General features: G+C 39.5%; 1 protein-coding gene across 1 annotated transcript in view; it reads right to left on the bottom strand.

Annotated features, from left to right (window-relative positions):
• The window catches only part of EFCAB5 (EF-hand calcium binding domain 5), a 72704-nt gene that overhangs the window by 8210 nt on the left and 43256 nt on the right, over window positions 1-21238 (bottom strand). The window contains 8 exon segments of the mRNA XM_005876919.2: window positions 3516-3612; window positions 3976-4265; window positions 6775-7028; window positions 8886-8989; window positions 9775-9927; window positions 11688-11916; window positions 12636-12805; window positions 14889-15178. Of these exon segments, the coding sequence (XP_005876981.2) occupies window positions 3516-3612; window positions 3976-4265; window positions 6775-7028; window positions 8886-8989; window positions 9775-9927; window positions 11688-11916; window positions 12636-12805; window positions 14889-15178 (1587 nt within the window).

Raw genomic sequence — 21238 nt, forward strand, 5'->3', positions numbered from 1 at the left:
GCACCTTACAGAAAGACTAGGCCAGGCTGGCCACAGAGGTCGAAAGTGGAGTGGGGAGAACAGATTCTTGAGAAGATAGTCAGGTCATGGGTCTTTAGGTAGGAGAGGCCAACTACTGGGAGTACTTTAGGCAGAGGGTAGCAGGTTATTGATATGCTACTGCATGTATAGCTGTCGGAGTGGCCAGTGGAGTCACTGGGTCCCCCACAGGGAAGTATGTCAGTAACATTCTCATACAATGGTACAGACTTGAGAGGATAAGCATACTGAACAAAGCTGCTCCTTCATAGACGACTGCCTCATCTAGAGGTGACACAGCTGCTTGGAATTCCACCAGAAAACAAAATACCCCTTTCTAGAAATGCAAACCCAAATCACAATGAGATATCACATTGTACCTGTTAGAATGGTTATCATAAAAAGGACAAGAAATCAGTGTTGGCAAGGATGTGAAGAAAGGAGAACCCTTGTGCACTGTTGGTGGGAATGTAAATTGATATAGACACTTTGGAAGACAGTATGGAGTTTCCTCAAAACATTAGAAGTAGAATTTCCATATGGTTAAGCAATTCCCCTCTTCTGGTATACAGTTGAAGGAAATGAAATCACTATCTTGACATATCTGCATTCCTTTGTTCACTGCAGCATTACAATAGAGAAGACGTATAAACAATGTTCATTAACAGATGAATAAAGAAAATGTGGCATAGGTAATGGAATATTATTCAACTATAAAAAGAGAAAACCCTGCCATTTGCTACAACATGGCAAATGCCCTTGAGAGCATTATGCTAAGTAAAATAAGTCAGACAGAGACATACTGTATAATCTCACTTATATGTGGAATCTAAAAAAGCGGAACTCATAGAAACAGAACAGATTGTTAGTCGGCAGAGGTGGGGGTTGAGGGTGTGGGGGAAATAGACGAAGGTGGTCAACAGGTACAAACTTCTAGTTATAACAAATAAATTCTGGGTGTGTAATGTGTAGCCTTGTGATTACAGTTAACAATACTGCATTGTGTATGAAAGTTGTCAAAACAATAGTAGATCTGAAAAGTTCTCATTGTAAGAAAATATGATACCGATGTATGGTGCTGGATGTTAACTAAACCTATTGTGGTGATCATTTTACAATATATACATATACAGTGAACAAATGTAGACCTAGTTTATGCACGTATACATATATCAAATTAGTTTAAGAATGTTATGTCATTCTCTTAATAAAAGTAAGAGTTGACAGCAGAAGCCCTAAGAAAGTGTGGGTACATCATCAGCCCTAATTCTGTCATCCTGGCAAAATCATTAGTTTGGAAGGCTTGGTGGGTTAGGAGCTATGCTAACAGTCCCTCCCCATCCAGAGAAGATCTACAAATATTATTGGTAGCATTTCATGCCGGGTGGGGTCGTTGAGTAGGTGCCTTACTTAATGCTGCTAGAAGGTTCAATAAACTTTGAGCAACAGAATCCGATGCCAGAAGACTCCTTTCTTTCTGGCACAAAGAGAAAGGGGCCCCAAAGAGTTCTGCTTCCTTTCCCCAAATGGGGAGCTTAGAATACAGTTGCATCTGAAGGAGAGAGGGTTGGTATCTGGGTGGCCGATGAACTGTCTTGATTGCTGCAGAGGCTATGATAATGCTGAAGGCTTGGTGTTGGTGGTAGGGTAGCCTAGGGAATATTGGTTTCTGGTTGAATCCAGCATTGTTAGTATTCCTGCCACCTGAGGACACTGTTGGAAAAGAGAAAGTGGTGGGGATCATTGGAGATCAAGGGTGCTCCGGAATTAGCTAGCACAGGTCAAAGTGGCAGCAAGCAGAGCAAACGGAAATTAGCATGTTTTCTGAAACAAAGGGGTTATATAAGACATGCAAATCAGAGGTGGGCCTTAAGAGAGTCCCTTGAAACATTGGTACAATTCCACAGAAGATGCCTTTGTCTGGGAATAGGCTTATTAAGGGCTGAGAGCCAATTCCTAGAGAGCGGAGGGGCCTGCTCCTCATTTCCAGATCCCATCTCACAGAGGGACTGGATTTGACAGTGATGGGAGCCTGAGTCCTCACCCAAGAAAGGGAGCATCAGTCTGAGAGGACACAAGTGACCCGGGCAGCAGGGTCTGGATCTAGGCCAAGACTCTGGCAATATGGATGGGACCAAAGTGGTTAAGGGCTCAAGGAGAAAGTCAATTTGACAAACTGGTCACACATGGAGGGCAGGGGGTCCTGGGGCTCACGAACGGGAACTGAATCTACTCCAAAGGGAAGAGCACCAACGAGGCACTGACATAGAAAACATTTCTTCGGGATTGTTAAGTCCCCAGTGAACGGTGAACAAATGTGGACCTAGTTTATGCACGTATACGATGAACAAGTATTCATTTTGTTGTTGCTACTGTTATTGTTTCCCTTGAATCACTTCCTTAGAAGAAGTGAGACCTGTAACACCTATGAATCCAGAGGCTCTCCTGAATCAGCCCAGACCCATGAGGCCCTTCCTAATACGAATTCTAATCTTTACTCATGTCGCTCATAATCCCCACTAATTCATGGTAACTTTTATTTAACTCTTGTGTTTTCTTTTATTTTCTAGCACTCCCAAACTTCTGGGAGTATCTCGTCTTCCTATGCTAGACAACTCCTTTCTCAAACATGCGCCCCAGCTCACTGCTATGTGCTCCCCCTGTACTTTATGCGTCCACTGCCACAGACACCCTGAGGATTGTGGTTGTCTTCCTCTGAGTTGCCTTTTCATTCCTCTCGCCCTAGGAATCTCTCTGGTTCTGAGTCTCTCGGCCTAATACAGGAATCACAGAAGTGCAGAAACCCTTCTGACTTGATCTAGAATTTCCACAGAAAGTAGGTGAGGAGAAGAGGAAAGGGAGGGACAGGTTTACTGAACAATTTCTACAGAGTCGTTTTCCCAACTAATACTAGTTTTTCATGAGTAACAAAAAGGAACAAACCTTAAATTTATTCCTTACTGTTCCATTCACATAAGTAACCTGAGGTCTCCATTCGGGTAATGCGCACCCATGGAGGAATGTGTGCTTGCATATGTACAGCATGGGGCAAAAGTAGGTTTACAGTTGTGAGTACAAAAAGCAGAGTTTATTCTTGTATTGTTATTGTAATTATTGTATTTTCCATATGAACAACTGTAGACCTACTTTTGCCTGCCTCTGTATACCAGTATTTACTCTTACATGTGGCCAATTCTCCATGGCCAAAGAGCTCATCACCTTCTCCAGCCTGGGAGCCTCACTGCTCTAGATTCCTGCTGATTCTCCTCCAAAAAGTGAGTGGGAGACAGGTGTGCTTCTGAATTCTCATGTGGGTGGCAGAGGCAGTCACTTTGGGGAATGCATAGATTATAGCCAGTGTCCCTCCTTTTAGGAGACTATATTCAGAACTATTTTTTCTAAAAATTGAATTTGTGAGCTACTTGCTTTATTCAGATATCTCTTGCAGCTGTGTTTTATTGTTGTTAGTACAATTTAGACCATAATTAGAAATTTACCTTTGAGATAGTTACCAATGAGCTTTAAATTAACTTTTACATTCTTCTCAGTTGGATCAAAGGCACAAATACTGTCAACTAAGTGTTTGTTAAAGTACTGTGAATAAAGAACAAAAATTATGGGATCACCAACGAGTGGAACTAGAGTACCCAATTCACCAGTTTGTATAATTTCATTTATATAAATTATAAAACAGGCAAAACCAACGTATGGTTTAGAAGTCAGACTTCTGGTCACCCTAGGTGTGTGTATGTGGGGGGAGAGGGAGTCATGGGAGAGAGTACAAAGGAGAGCTTTTGAGATGCCCCTAGGATCTGTTTCTTAATTTAGGTGGTTATAAATGTTCATTGTGTAAAAATCCTTGCATTTGTACACTTATGATTCGTGCAATTATGATTTGCATGCCTAAACTTGTGTGGGTTATTTTTTCAATAAAAAGAATACTTAAAAAGAACTTACCAGTTTACATTTATCCCAAATTTCTAATTCATGTGATGATTCCAACTCTGGATGAATGAACAAGATAACCGCTGTCAGGATTTCAGGTACTAGTTTTGCATTGGCTTCCAACTCGTGTAACTGGCTGGCTGTCAGAGATTTATTTGACTGTATTGCAGAACGGTAATCATAGAGCAACAGTGATACAAAGTCCATGGAGGTAAGCTGCCGAAGGCTTTTCTGCAGCTCTTGCAGCATGATTCGGAAGAAGAGAACTCCTGCCTGCTGGACTTCTCCTGCATTTTCAATCTCTGGAATAACAGAATTATATCCTACATGGTTGTTTATACATACATTATATTTTTCAGAGGATTCTGAGCATAATATAATAAACTTCTTTTAGAAAAAAGATCATATCTTACAGTTTTAAACAATCTTAGTTTTTCTAGTCATGAAATCAAAAGGCAGAAATGAAACTACACCTGGTAAAATGCACAGGAAGAGGCTTTGAGGAAAGGTGAAAGGAAACTCGTGTTTTGACATTAGATCTTAGTTTGAATATCTACTCTCCCCCTTATTCTTTTGTCTCTCTGAACCCCCTCTTCCTTTTTTGTGAGAATGAGATTGATTCCTACTTCTCTGGTGAGTGTGGACTTTAAATGAGTTGATATAATCAGGCCAGAACGAAATGGAATTAAATATACAAAGTTATGCAAAGCAAGGGAATAAATCCAAGAATACTATACCCAACAAGGCTATCATTCAAAATTGAAGGTAAAATCAGGAGCTTCACAGACAAAAAAGGGCTAAGGGAGTTTATTATCACCAAGCCAGCAATGCAAGAAATGCTAAAGGGACTTCTGTAAAAAGAAGAAATAGAAAGGGAAGAAGGAACACAGGTGTAAAGAATAAAAATGGCGACAAGTACCTATCAATTATAGCCTTAAATGTAAATGGGTTAAATGCTCCAATCAAAAGACATAGAGTACTGAATGGATAAGAAAACATGACCCATATATTTGCTGTGTACAAGAGACCCACCTCAGAACAAAGGACTCACACAGACAGACAGTGAAGGGATGGAAAAAAGTTTTTCAGGCAAATGGAAATGGAAGAAAAGCTGGGGTAACAATACTTATATCTGACAAAATAGACCTCAAAGTGAAGGCCATAACAAGAGATAAGGAGGACGACTTCATAATACTAAAGGCAGAAATTCAACAAGAGGATATAACTCTAGTAAACATATATGCACCCAATACAGGAGCACCCAAATACATAAAAACACTTCTGGAAGGTATCAAGGAAGAGACCGACACCAATACAGTCATAGTAGGGGACTTTACTATCCCATTGACACCACTGGATAAATCCTCTAAACAAAAAATCAGCAAAGAAACAGCAATCCTAAATGACTCACTAGATCAGATGGAATTAATTGACATCTTCAGAACATTTCACCCCAAAGCTACAGAATATACAGTCTTCTCAAGTGCACATGGGACATTTTCAAAGATAGACCACATATTAGGACTTAGGACATAGGCAAAGTCTCTTCAAATTCAAGAAGATAGAAATCATATAAAGCATCTTCTCAGATCATAATGGCATATAATTAGAAATCAACTACAAAATAAGACAATGAAAAAAAATTAAACATTTGGAGGCTAAATAGCATGCTATTAAACAGTGATTGGGTTACCATTACAAAAGAGATCAAAGAAGAAATAAAAAGCATCCTGGTAACAAATGACAATGAAAAGACAACAATCCAAAATCTATGGTACAAAGTGAAAGCAGATCTGAGAGGAAAGTTCATAGCTCTACAGGCCTACCTCAAAAAAACACGAAAAAATGGTAATAAATTATCTAACCCTACAACTTAAAGAATTTGAAAGAGAGCAATAAGAAAAGCCCAGAGTAAGCAGGAAGAAGGAAATAACAAAGATCAGAGCGGAAATCAACAACGTAGAGACCCCCCCCCCCAAAAAAAAAAACAATACGAAAGATCAATATACAACCAAGAGCTGGTCCTTTGAAAGGATAAACAAGATTGATGAACCCCTAGTCAGGCTCACCAAGAAACAGAGAGGAACCAAAAAAACAAAATCAGAAATGAAAGAGGTAAAGTAACAACCAACCCCACAGAAATACAAAAGATTGTAAAAAAAATACTACGAACAACTCTACTCCAACAAACTGGACAACCTAGATGAAATAGACATATTCTTAGAAAAATACAAGCTTCCAAAACTCAATCAGGAAGAATCTAAAAATCTCAATAGGCCAATAACTATGGCTTTAGCTTCTTTATCTGTAAAATCAGATGCTCTGATGACTTAACGCTATGTAATATAGTGGAAAGAGCACTCAAACTTGAGTGTAAATCCAGTCTCCACCACTTGCTAACTGTGATTTGGTGCAAGTTGTTTTGTTTCTTTAAACTTTGCCTTTCTCACCTATAAGATGAGGCATCACCATTCACCTCATAGAGTTATGGTCAGGACTAATTGAAATAGCATATTTAAAGTGCTTGGTATATGATGGGGCATTTAATAAATGCCAGTTCTATATTGCCTTTAGGAGGCTTTCTAATTCTAAAATCATGTGATTCTAGCCAAGAAAATGCAATTCCTTACCCTTTACTCTAATTTATAGCTCATACTCATCAGTCCAAGACTGCATGAGGGGATTCCTTTCATGAGGAAAATCTGTATATTGCAACAACTCATTTTAGAAAACATCCTTCATTGCATTGCCTGTGATTTCCCCAAAACTAATTAAACCCATAAATTTAGACTGTCACCACATTCACAATACCTAAGACACGATTCTTCTCTTTTTCTCCAGATAACTCGTCCAGTATTTCATAGCAGGCAGCTTGGGTCACCTTCACCATTTTCTGTAGATCTTTAAATTCTCGATAAAACAACATCTTCCTCTTGCCAATGTTAAAATCGAGAGCCCCCAGAGCCTCTCCTGTTCTCTCACGAAGTGGAATTGCGATGTGGTTTTCTCCACAGACAGAGGCCAAAAGAACTTCTGAACTGTCTATACACTTAAAAAGGAAATCCCTGAAATCAAAACCAAATAAGCATAAGGGTATCGAAGATCAGCCTGTTCATAACATTCCACCCAAACATACTGAATCACTCTCTTTTATGCCTACTACACTTCAGCCCACCAGCTCTTGTTGCTACTTCATCTGCCTGGACCACTTCATCTCTTGATTTCACAGAGCTCTCCCTCAGCTCACTCACTCATCTCCTCTTAGAGAAGCCTTCCCTACCCGTGTAATCTAAAGTAGTAGCGCCTGAGTCACGCTCCCTCATGTTATTCTGCTTTATTGTCTTTGCTGGACTTACACTTATCTGAAAAGTATTCATTTTTTGTTTGTTTACATGTTGTCCAGGAAGTATTGGAGGAATGCCTGAAGGAATGATGCGTGTTAGGTTCTCTAGAAGCAGCACCCGAGACAGGGAAATGATTTATTCAGGGAATGCTCTCAGGAAAAACCTGTGAGGGTCTAAGGAAAGCAGGAGAGGGAAGGGGGAAAAGCTACATAAGAATGTGATTTCAGGTAAAGTCTAACCTCAGCCTGATCCCAAGGGGAGCTCTGGGAAGCAAACTGTCAACGTCTGTCCCACCTGGATGCAAGGAAGAGGTCTTTGTCAGTGGTTGGCTCTGAGTTGCTCTGTGGGTGGGGAAGAGTGTTTACATAACTGGTAGGCACCTCCTGGTGAGAAGCTCCCATTTCTCAAGGGCACTCCTCCTGAGAAAGCTACAGTGGGAGTCATTAGCAGTAGCACTTGCAGCAGCTGGCAAAAGATACATGGGGGATCTGGGCTGGGCATCAACAGCATCTGCTTCAGTGAGAGACCAGAGGTTTTCACAGAAATGCAGTGGCATAGTGAGGTATGGACACATCTCTTTTTATCTCCTTTCCTCTTTCCCCATCTACATTGGGATGTCATTCTTTTGAGGTATTTGTAAAAATGTTGGTGCTTTGCATTGCCTCAAAAAAAAAAAAAAAAAAAGAAGCACATTTACAGTTTATAATACCAATCCTATAATGACAGGTAAGATTCTGTCTTTTGCTACTCCCACCACTGTGTGACTTTATAACAATAGTAATGCATCATGCTAAACTGATGCATCATTAAATGAGTCTGCGTGTTACAAAGACTCCCCTAAAACTCTTGAACACCACAAGGAATAATTATGTGAATAGAAATAGAAATAATAATAGAAGAAGAGTTTCTAACTTAATGAACATTCTGGTACTAAAATTTAATTAAATAGGTACTTAAATATCAACTTAGCCTTCAGGCTAAGATAGGTTATTGACTACTCAGCTACACTGACCCTCCCCAAGAAGCAGTCAGCCCCCTCTTGCAATAGGAGTGTTCTCAGTAAAGATGTTTTGCATCTGTCCACAGTTTAATAGTGTTCCTGTATTCCACAGGTGAGAGGCAGTTGAAGTAACCCGGAACTGGGTATTTATTGAAGATAACATTCTTTGACTCCTGTCCTCTTTTGTCCAGCCTGTCTTCTTTAAATAAAATATACTTGTTCACAAGCTGGCTAATATTAAAATGAGGAATTTTGATAAGTGGTGTAGATGTATTTGTCATAATCATAGTGGGTTTTATTTAATTCCTTGTTTACAAGAAAATCATAGAAAATAAAAGACGATCATGCTTAACAACATGCAATTTTAATATAAAACACCAATGAGATTTGTTTTAAAAAGGACTTGAGGGGGAAAGGAGTTCATATGACCCATGCAGTCAGGAGATTGTCTCTAAAATCCAATCAGAATGAGAGTCACAGTATACTAATAGGAGGCAAAAGCTGTGCTTTCAGATCTATCACACCCGGCTGTGTGCTCTGGCAAGTAAACAAAACAGACATGAAGATGCCTCTCCTACCTGAAGATGCATGTCTTCCTGAAGATGGTAGGGGGATTTTTGTGGATTTCTGTTAGACCTAGGGGCCCTGTGACCATCATATTGCGTAAAACATAGTCTGAACCCTTGAAAAGAGGAAGATATTTCATTATGGAGAAGAACAATTAGACTTCATATTCTCATTAAAGCTTTTGGGGACAGATAAGTAGGAAAAAATTAGAAAAGCTTAGATGATTTCTAGTTTTAAGTACAGTGACATTTTACTTACTCAGTACCATTAAGGAATGAGGTGTTCCACAAGAGAAAAATGTCAAAATATGAGACTTATTTAAATCCAAAAGCATATTTTTAAAAATAATTGTGATAAAATGCCATGTTTATATTATTTTTCTGATGTTACAAGTGCACTGTAGAAAAGTTCCCTATCCCAGGCACATCTCAGGATAGGTCAAAATGAGTTTTCTTTCTTGGGTTTTCCAAATTGGAACAGAAAGGAAAGATTCTTTTCAAACTACTAAACAGCTGGCTTTGCCTTGTGGAAAAAGCCCATCTTTAGCTGGAAGTACAAAGCCAAAGTGCAGAGGGAAGCAACATGAGAACTGGGGAGAGAAAGAACCTGAGAGAGCCCTGATGGCATTGAATCCCTGGATCTGGTCATCTTGGAAAACACCTTAATGTCTATCCTTTCTTCATTTCGGTCACATGAGTCAAGCAATTCCCCTTTTTGCCTAAGGCAGTATGAGATGGATTCCTGCCACTCAACTGTGGACAGTTTGAGTGCGTGTCATGGGAACTATGTCCCCAGTTAGCCTAATAGCTAACTAAATAAGGTTTTAAAATATCAGCAAGACAATAACATCTAGAAACTCTGTTGCCCTTGGAAGGTCTAACACTGCCCAGCCTTGCCTACCTGCTCTGGGCTAGGCTCAATGAAGTATGTAGAGATGGCGTTAATGTCTGGTATGATGTCGTAGAGCCAGCTGATGCCAGTGATCACAACGTGCAGGATGTGCTCCCGGCTGTGGACATAGTGATAGGCAGTGCTGAAGACATTGGCAACACCCTGTAGAGACAGAATATTTTAATTGCCTTTTCTTTTTAAAATAGCAAAATAATTAGTAATGTATCCATTGGATTATCTTTTTCACTAATGATAATCTATTTCCTACAAATTACTTCTCAACAGGCAGTGCTCTGGCTTCTATGAAAAAAAGAATCATCAAGAAGTCAGAGGTGTAAAAAGAAATCTACCATAAGATCCACATAACTTATGTTTCCTGATAATCATCCAGTGAAATTTGTGATATGTGCAATCAGAAAATAGTGTCAGAAGAACAAAATAAAATTTGAAATGAGAAAAAATGTTTAAAAGCCAAGATGAATGCCAGCCTTGGGCAGATGGGTAGGAGTGCCCTGATCTGATGCAATATTAATGTCTGTATCTTTACATGGCTACTGACATCAGATCAGCAGAACAGGATGTGCTGGGTTCCAAAGTTTGCAACATGTACAGTCTCCTTATGGGCACAAAATGATCCTGTTCCATAGAGAAGCAATGGGAAGTCCTTAGTACTCATCTGTGGTCTTGTCGTCAAGAAACTCTAGGAACCACAAAGTCTTCAAAAATATATGTAGCCCAGATGGTGTGGCTCAGTGGTTGAGTGTCAATCCATGAAACGAGGTCACGGATGATTCCCAGTCAGTGCACATGCCTGGGTTGTGGGCTTGATCCCTAGTGTGGGGCGTGCAGAAGGCATCTAATCAATGATTCTCTCTCATCATTGATGTTTCTATCTCTCTCTCCCTCCCCCTTCTCTCTGAAATCGATAAAAATAGATTTAAAATATGTATATGTGTACTTTATATTAGGACCCAAGGCATCTAAAGTAATAATACAGGAGCCTTTACCTCCAAGGTCTAGGGAATCTATAATTCATTTTGACATGTTCTCTAACAAGGCTGTGTATTAGTTCACCTACTGATAACTCCATACTCCTCCATTTTGCTTCTAAATATCTTCATATCATTATGTCAGATGAGAATGAATCTTATTCTTTAAAAGATGTCCAGAGAAAAAAGATTCTACCACTTTCCAGTTACCCAGTAAGTGGGAAGAGAAATTTTAAAATAATGGTAAATAAATATGAGGAGCCAGGGGCTTACAGGGAAACAAATGATAAGGGCAGAGCAAGTTCCCGATTGCCGCTATAAAGGTTTTATAGTATGTCTATTGCCTCCATAAAGGCTTTCAATCTTCCTCCATTGCAATTTCCATTCATAAATTTAAATGTTTGTAGAAATGATCCAGTTATTGTATAGTTTTAAAAGTGCCTAAAACTTAAGCATTTTTCTTCATTCTTTATCCTCAAAAATTATAATACTGATATCAAGAGCTGTGGGATCACATATCATATTTAGCACCATTTGTAGAAAGAGCAAAGGATTTCTAGGTTCCACTATTAATAAAACATAAATATGTTCTTTCTAAAAGTTCATTCTGACTATGTGGGTCTTAATGGTCTAATAGTTGGAATTTGGTTCTACAGTATAGAATTCTGTTTCTGTGATTAACGCAATGGGACACATTAATAATCTTCCCAGAGATTCTGAAGCATAGTTGTGCAACTGAAGCTGACAGTTCTTCCATGTGTAATGCGGAACCTCTCAAAATACTGACACATATACACAGGGAACTGGAACCATATGACAACCCTATCTACATATATAGCTCTACCCTCATCTAGTTTCAGGTTTTGCTTTGTAAAAAGTATAAAAGGAGAAGCCATCCTACCATTGCTATGGAAGAATCCTTCTCTGACTTACCTGATAGAATCTGATCTCATGAGGCAAGAAGATGTTTATTTTCTGGGGATCTCTTAGTGTGTCAATAGCCAGGACCCCGAAGATCCTCATATGTGCATTCTGAAGAGGCAGAGCCAAGAATGATCCATTTTTCTCATTCTCCTTGCGGGAATCGTTCCAGAAGAAAATGTTCCCATGGTGCTGAACTTGAGGGACATGTACTGGCTTCCCTTTATCTATTACTGTAAAGCTAAGGAATAGGAATAGGAGGATGAGAGAAAGGCACAGGAGGAGCTTTAGGTTAAACCATGTAGAAACTAGATCAACTCTCCATTCATAATCATTGGCATTACATGTCAGAGAAGTGGACTCATAAAATTACCAGTTTGGAGAGTCTGACTTGAAAGATTTAAAAAACAAGCTTAGATCATAACAGAGAAAACATATATAATCAGGAGGCAGGAGACATACTTTAAAGAGCAGGCAGAAATAATTGAGCTGATATTGTAAAGCAGAATCCCTACATGGCCAATCAATGCCTAAGTAAACTCCAGAAATGATCAAGTGAAATCACCTGAGACTGGAAACCAATCATCTCCACTCTAGAAGCATTGGTGACCTGAGGCATTTCTCTCTTGGGCAGCTAGCTAGGATTTCAATGCTAATTTATTTCAGAAAGGGAATTATTTTTTCAAAGAAGGGTGAAATCGCCGGGTTGGTGTGGCTCAGCAGTTGAGCATCGACCCAGGAAACAAGAGGTCCCTGGTTCGATTCCTGGTCAGGGCACATGCCAAGGTTGTGGGCTCAATTCCCAGTAGGGGGCATGCAGGAGCCAGCTGATGGATGATAATGTTCCTCTCTCGTCAATGTTTCTCTCTCTCTATTCATCTCCCTTCCTCTCTCTAAAAATTAACCAAAACATATTTTTAAAAAAGGAGGGTAAAATCAACTTTTTCAAGAAATTCTTACCTGATTCCCTTCATGTCCCTGTAGAGCACTTTGTTTAGTACAAATGGAGCATCATCTAAAGTACAAGCTACATTCCTTAATAGAACAGCCCCTCTATGAGGCAGTAGTCGGTTTTCTTCTAAGAGGGAAATGTGAGCACTGATCTTCTTATTTCCATGGACTTGAGCATCCTATGGCAAAATGTTGCTGATGATGTATTTGCCAATAGCAATTCTCTTAATCACATCTTCCTTCATTAGCTAGTTTGTGCCTTTGACCCCAATAATTTCATTTTCATGAATAAATCATTAAGATATTACTATTCATGGGCAGTGAAGAAAAGTGTACACTGACTCCACAGCTGTCCCCCAAACCTGAATTTTAGTGAGTGTAATGGATTTAATTTATGCCAATTAGACTGGTTTACTAAAAATAAGTAAGTAAGTAAATAAATAAATAAATCTCAAAGTCTACTCAAATTTAGAGGTTTAAAACTTGGATCCTACCCAGTTAAAACTTGGATCCCACCCAGCTGGCGTGGCTCAGTGGTTGAGCGTTGACTTATGAACCAGGTGGTCACGGTTCAATTCCCAGTCAGGGCACATGCCCGGGTTGCAGGCTCAGTCCTCAGTGTGGGGTATGCAGGAGGCAGCGGATCAATGATTCTCTCTCATCCCTTTCTCCCTCTCCCTTCCTCTCTGAAGTCAATAAAAAATAAAATAAAATAAAAATACTACTTGGATCCCTTTGGCCCTGGTAGGTAGCTCAGGCAAGCATGTCAAACTCGTGGCCTGCAGCCGGCCCTCTGGCTGCGAGTTTGACATGCTTGGGTTAGAGTGTTGTCCTGATATGCCAAGGTTGTGGGTTCAACCCCTGGTCAGTGCACATGCAAGAATCAGCCAGTGAATAAATAAGTGGAACAACAAAACCGATGTGTGTTTTTTTCTCTCTCCCTTCCTCTCTCTCTCTCAAACCAATATACATATTTTTAAAAACTTATATCCCTTTGAACTATAGTCAGATTGTTTGGTATTCCATTAAAAGTATTTATTTTAGAGAGCTGGGGCAAGAAAATGGCTTCATTTTACTCATTTCTTAACCTTAATCTACTATTATGTGAACGTGGAAAAAGGCTCCGATGGAATTCTTAACATAGATTGGCTATGACATTTGATTTATGTCATTTTAGGAAAGGATTTTTGGGGCCTCATTTTGCAGACTTTATGCAGTTACTATTTCTATTGAAATAACTGAAAATTCTCTATACCTAAAATATTATTATGTTACCAAGAATATTATGTGTTAATACATATACTGAACACATCCATAAGTTGGGGGACATGAGAGACACATTCCTTGATATTTGTCTCATCTTTCTATATATTTAGGTTGACTTTTCATGCCTTTTTTTCTGCCTTTATGTCTCCTTTTCTACATAAAAATCTATAGAGTAACAAAAATATAGTGAGGTTTCTCTTGGGATACTGTAGATCTCTGAAACAAGTTGGAATAATAGCTCTTTTTCTTGATTGGTCTCCTGTTCCTAGTCACACCATTTCAAACTACATTGGAAACTTCAGCCATTCAGGACATGATTCCAATAATCGAGTGTTGCTATTTAGCTGAGCCGAATGACACAGGTTCCCTGGATCAAAGGAATCTGTGATATATGCAGAAGATAGCCATGTTATCATTTCTATCTGGGAGGAGCAGCAAGCTGGAGGTTTTGAGGGGGTGGCAAAGCTGTGGACAGTGGCCCATGATGGTCATGTGTTTTAAGTGACAGGATTCTGTAATAGTCTCAGCTTGTTTCTAGGCAGTGTTACGAAAAATTGTGTGGTGTTGGATTCCATTTTATAATAACTTTGTTTTAAATAGTTCCTTTTTGAACTGACTCTCAAAACATCATGCAAGGGAGATATAGTTTGACCTCCTTCCACATCTCCCTATTGGTATTTTTTGATATCAGTCTATTTTCTGTTCTCGGTTTATTTGAGTCTCAGCACAGATGAAATTAGAAATCCCAAGACATAATTCTGTCTTTTATGCGTTTCCTCTCTGAGTCTGCCTTGCCAACCTGCAGTCATTCCAGTTGCATCTTCCCTAGGCTTTGGGTCATTGTAATGTATTAAAGAGAGAGAGAGAGAAAAAAAAACATCTATAGCAATACCCACCAAATTTTAAGAGAATTTAGTGTGCTCCTCCTTTACAACCATTGAATATCACCTACTGTGAGGAAGTTTTTCTTTTTATGTATCATTTTAGAAAACATACCTGTGTGAGGGCCTTAAAGGTCTCAGTGTACACTGGCTCCAGGGATACCCCACTTGTTTCTGCAGCATGTTGAATTTGGTGCAGCCACTTCCGTCTGGCACTGTTCCTCAGACCCTCAAAATGGCTTCTTTCTAAGGTGGTCATCAGAAACTCCACCAGGCTTTCCAGAACCTGGTCTTCATTGCCCCTGAGTTCAGATACAACCAATTCTATGTATTTCTGAAACTGTTTTGAAGACAACCTCACTTCTTGACCAGGGTGTGGCTTTGGAAATTGGATGTGTAATTTAGCTAAAAGACATAAACACAAAACCCAAGGACTAATCAAAAGCTCATTTACCTGTGGAAGAAATTTTCATTCTCCTCTTACAGCAAACTGAAGTCTCTTGACAACTGTCGCCCCTTCCTCCAATGGAAAATCAGGTATATTAAAGGCATCTAAGCCCAACGAAACATGTTACAGTGAATTCCTATGATAAACTCAAGATGAGTCCTATGTCATCTTTCCTGTTTTTGTTTTGTTTATTTAATTCTACCACTTAGGCAAAATTCCAGGGTCAACTTTCATTCCACCCTACCTTTTCCCATCCATTTCCAATAGACTACTTAACTCTCTCCTGTTAGTCATTGACAATGTATCGTCCTCACCATTCCTGCTTCCATAATACTAAACCAGTATTAATCACTTTATAAGTGGATTACCAATGGTAAGGCTCAATACATATTTATGAAATTAAATTAAAACACAACTTCAATTATGCAATTTCTTGGTTCAAAGTATATTTGGATCCAGTCCATTTTCCAAGAATATTTGCCCATAATACCATATAGGAATTATTTATTTCAGTATCCCCATTCTATTCATGATCCCTGACTATGCCTTGCACACTTCTGCACCCACATCTATCTCTTATTTTTTTAGCATACAATCATGATCTACTACCAAACCTAAACATTACTAATAACTTACATCTTCTTTTATGCCCTTGCCATTGTTCCACCTGCCTATCCACATCCCCGCACTAGTATTCTGAAATTTTGCTTTTGCTTTATCTTTTCCTTCCTTTTCTTTTCCCAATAGTGTTATTGTGTGTGTGTGTGTGTGTGTGTGTGCGCGCGCACACACACACACGTGTACTTCTAACCATATGTGGTTTCATTTTATCTTTTTGTATACTTTAGAAAAAGGACATCATACTATATGTACTTTTCTGGGGCTTGCTTTTTAATTCAACATTATGCTACCATATACATCTATGTTGTTCCTGTGGCTGTGACTTACTCATTTTCCCTATTATATAATATGTCATTTTGTAAGTATACCATCATCAATTTATTTATTCTATCAGTGGGCATTTAGGTTGTCTCTAATATTTTGCTCTTATGAACAGTGCTATGAGCATTTTTGTACATGTCTCTTGGTGCACATGTGTAAGTTTATTTGATATTTATTATAAATTAATAAGTCATAGAGTATGCACCTTTCCTCTTTAAAATTCAAGAAGGCTTCCACCTGAAAGATAATAACATTCATACTATATTAATTATTTGACAGTTAACAAATACTGCCTCTTTTAGTCATCTTATTATATGATTTTTGCTCTTTAGCATCCACTCATCTTTCTCCTAGCAATTGTATCCCAGATTTTGCTTTGGGGAAACTACTCCACTCCAACCTCAGGTCATATGTTTGAGTGAGGTTCCACTTGAAAGAGGTCCTAGAGGTGGAGCATGCATCTCAGCTCTAAGCCAGTCAGGACATCATATTCCCCTCACCAGAGTGGTTGGGTTAGTCCAGACTAATGCCAGACTCTTTACTTGAATTATTAGGAAGAGGACATTTTCCTTCTTATTCTCACTTAATTTGAATAAACCTGTTGGGATGTGAGATTGAACCTGATCACCATGAGGGGAAAGAGTGTGTGAAAGTGGAGTCAACACATAGAAGAGAAGAGGACCAGACTGAAAGAGAGAGAAAGAGAAAGAAGCAGATACCTGTCCTGAAGTCATTATTTGAACTCCCAAATCTGGTGTGTCCTGAACTAGCCCTGGACTTTTCCATCACATGAACCACTAACGTCCACTTTTGCTAAACCACTTTGTTAAGAAAAAAAAGACTGTTAGCATATATTGAACTCTAAGTAATGATATGCATGCTGAAGTATTTAGGGAGGAGTATATGGATGTCTGTAATTTACGTGTAATGCATCAAAAATAAGAAGTAGATGGAAGGACAGAAAGATGGAGAGATGAATAGATAGATAATAAAAAAGTTTAGTAAAATGTTAATGATAGAAATCTAGGTAGTAGAAATATAGATACTCACAAAATTCTTCCAGCTTTGCTGTATGTTTTAAATTTTTTTATAATAAAATATTAGAGAGGAGAGGAGGGCATAGACAGTTTGAAAGGACTCCCATGGGTTAAATATAAAAATATATGAGCATTATAATGATAGTGTTGGATTATAATTTACTGTATAAAATAGGAAAAACTGAATATATACTGTTATGAATGAATAAACAAAAAGTTTGACAAGAAATGGAATGTTTATATAGTTGCAAAATAATTATTAATTACAAAGGAAAAGAAGAGTAACTTTAAAATGGAGGAGCCTGACTAATACCATCTTCTCATGAGATTTCTGATAACATTCAATGAGAAGAACGCAGCATCACTTATATGACATTCCTGCCAAAAATGAACAACCTAACTGTAATCATAAGGAAATACTAGACAAACCTAAAGGAAGTAAAAATTACAAACAAATCTGCCTTCATTCTGAATAAATGGCAAGCCATAGAAAGCAAGGAAAGACTGCGGAGTTTCTTAAAGATTCCTTGTTCCACGGTGAAGAAACAGTAATAGTTTTACACTAACCACTTGTCCAGATTTCAGTTTCTTTAAGGAACACTGAGTATTTCAATGAGACTTTCTAAATAAATGTGAGAATTTGGTGACAGAATGACTCACCAAAATGTTACAATTTTAAGAGAGTTAAATGCCCTACTTAAATAGCAATGTATATATTAAAGCAAATTTTATCATTTAATAGAAAACTAAAGGACATGTCCAACAAATGTTAATAGCTATTTCATGGGAAGTAATGGAGGAAGATAATTTTTTCTCTTAAATTCTACAGTGTAGACAGGTCACATGTTCTACAGATTTTTATATATGATATTTCTGTTCAAAAGATTAGGCTATATTAGATGGGAATAAAAAGGGAAAATTACAGTGTAAAAGTTTCAAGTTGCCCTTTCCATATAGAAAACTTCCATTTTGAGGACACCAGCAGAAACATTTCTAGGAATTTCTAATTCTGTGACATTATCCTATTTAAACCCCAATTTTTAATCTTGGACACAGAATTGTATAAGAAGGGCAGAGAAAAAACAAACAAATAAAAAAAGAGCTGTCTAAAGGTTTTCGAATCTGTTATTAGCTAATGTTTGAATTTTAAAATTTTTCCTTTTTTAAGAAACAAAATCTGCCTTTCAGCTTCCATATGACCATCAGTTCAGCATTTATCTCCACAGGCCTGGTGGCTACCAAGATGTGTTCAGAGAGAGTCGTTTTGTATGAGTCTACCCTTGGAGAGAATAATTTGTTCTTCCTGCTTGCAGACATTTTCTTCTGGCAGCAGATTCTGTCTCCTCATTACTTCATTTTTATTTGCTTGGCTTAACCCATTACATTTTTGCTTTCTACCTATCCCTACTGCTGTACTTCAATCATATATATTGGAACATCCTTATAACATTATCCTGAGGTTCCTTAAATTCCAGAATTCATAGTGTCTAACTCCTTCATTTTACAAATGACGACACCTGGATCTACAGAGATTCAATAATTTGCCTTTGCTCACATGACCATTTAGTGAAAGATCCAGTATCGGAACCTAGCACTCCTGACCATTGTGTAATGTTCTTTCCTCTGTAGAACATGGTTCTGTGTTAGGAAATTTGCCCATATTATAAAACCACCTCATTATGCCTTTCAAAACTTCATTAAGTAAATCCTTTTTGGTTGCAGTTTAAGAAAGTAGGGTAGTGTAATGTAAAGTTTGCAAAAGACATAGTTAATTAAAAACACATGACAATAGATAAACTTAGGGCAAAAGAATGTTAATCCTAATCATTCCTTCTGCTGTGCACTATATACTTTAAGAGTTAGAAATCTGGTATGCCAAAGTCACTAGACAAATCCTTAAACCCAGGGAAGAGTATAACCATTTCTACTGGGATCTAATCAAATGAAGGAGGGAATTATACTAGAATAAGAATTTTAGCAGCTCTTGATTGGGAAGAATTGATCAGAAGAGAAAAGTATAATATAGAAGAGGAAAGTCATTTAGAAGAATAAGTTGAGTTAGTAAATTCAGGAGAAACTTGCAAGCCAGCCAGATTTGTGAAGTGAATCAGACCTTGTCAAGGCAGAGAGATACAACAAAAAGAGAAAATAAGCAGAACTGTGGAATGGTTTGGATTCTTTTCTTTTAACCCCAAGACTGAGCGTACTCAAGTACACAGAAGGAATCTAACCATTAGAGCTAAGGTCTTGGGCAAAACAGTCTACAACATATTCCACTCCTGATTGCTCTGACACTTTCTACTTTCTCACCAGCCAGGCACAAGGGTTCCAATCTCTCCACATCCTTGCCAACAATTGTTATTTTCCATTAAAATTTAATTATTTCAATTTTTAAATGCCATACTATGCAAGCAACAAAAGCAAAAATAAATAAGTTGCAAAATATCAAACTAAAAAGGTTCTGTACAGCAAAAGAAACAATCAATAAAACGAAAAGACAACCTACAGAATAGGAGAAAATATTTTCAAATCATCCTATCTAATAATAGAGAAACATGGTAATTAACTGTAACTTTGCTACCCTTCCCATTGGCTAATCAGCGAGATATGCAAATTAACCGCCAACCAAGATGGCGGCCAGCAGCCACACAGCTGAAGCAAACATGAGGCTTGCTTGCTCCAGTGACGGAGGAAGCCAAGGTTCCCCACCTGCCGCAGCCCAGCTCTGAGCTCCAGATGCAACAATGTTGCAATTATAGAAGCTAAACAATCCCCAGAAACCTGCTTTCAGCCGCCAGCGGGCTCAGAGCTTAGAGCGCCAGTGATGACAACAGAGTTTCAATTATAGAAGCTAAACAAACCCCAGATCCCCGCTTTCAGCCAGCCACAGCCTCAGAGCTGGAGCCGGCTCTCAGCTCCAGTGACAGCTATAGAAGGTAAATAAATCCCAGAATAAAAAAAAAGAAAAAAAAAAGAGGCTGGGGGCTTCAGTCACCCGCCAGCCTGAAAACAGCCCTCAGCCCCTCACCCAGACTGGCCAGGCACCCCAGTGGGGACCCCCACCCTGAAGGGGGTGTGACCATCTGCAAACAGCCATCAGCCCGTCATCCAGGCTGGCCAGGCACCCAAGTGGGACCCCCACCCTGATCCAGGACACCCTTCAGGGCAAACCAGCCAGCCCCCACCCGTGCACCAGGCCTCTATCCTATATAGTAAAAGGGTAATATGCAAACTGACCCTAACAGCAGAAAGACTGGGAATAACTGGTCACTATGACACACACTGACCACCAGGGGGCAGACGCTCAATGCAGGAGCTGCCCTCTGGTGGTCAGTCGCTCTCACAGCGGGGAGCTCTGCTCAGCCACAAGCCAGGCTGATGGCTGCCAGTACAGCGGTGGTGGTGGGAGCCTCTCCTGCCTCCTCAGCAGCGCTAAGGATGTCCGACTGCAGCTTAGGTCTGCTCCCTGCTGGCAAGTGGGCATCCCCTGAGGGCTGCCGGGCTGCCAGAAGGATGTCTGATTGCCAGCTTAGGCCCAATCCCCTGGGGAGCAGGCCTAAGCCAGCAAGTGGTCACCCCCGAGGGGTCCCAGACTGCGAGAGGGCACAGGCCGGGCTGAGGGATCCCCTACCCCCGAGTGCACAAATTTTTGTGCACCGGGCCTCTAGTCTACACTAATAAAAGAGAAAGATGCAAATTGACCATACCTTCACAACACCCACCAGCCAATCAGGAGTGAGTATGCAAATTAACCCAACAAACATGGCGGGTTAATTTGCATACACAGGTGCTGAGTGGCTGGGGCAGGGCAGGACAACAACGCAGGCGTTCCGCACTGCCCCAGCCACTCCAGGCCTCTGGGCAGCGTGGGAAGGTGGAAAGGCGACTCCGGGCCAGAACAAAGGCAGAAAGGCAGTTCCTGGCTGGAGCGAAGGTGGAAAGGTGGCTCTGGCCAGCCGGAGCGAAGGTGGTGCTGGCAGCCAGGGGAAGTAAGGCCCATTCTTGCACAAATCTTTGTGCATCGGGCCTCTAGTATAT

The sequence above is a fragment of the Myotis brandtii genome, unplaced genomic scaffold (genome assembly GCF_000412655.1).
Source record: "Myotis brandtii unplaced genomic scaffold, ASM41265v1 scaffold50, whole genome shotgun sequence".
NCBI lineage: Eukaryota > Metazoa > Chordata > Mammalia > Chiroptera > Vespertilionidae > Myotis > Myotis brandtii.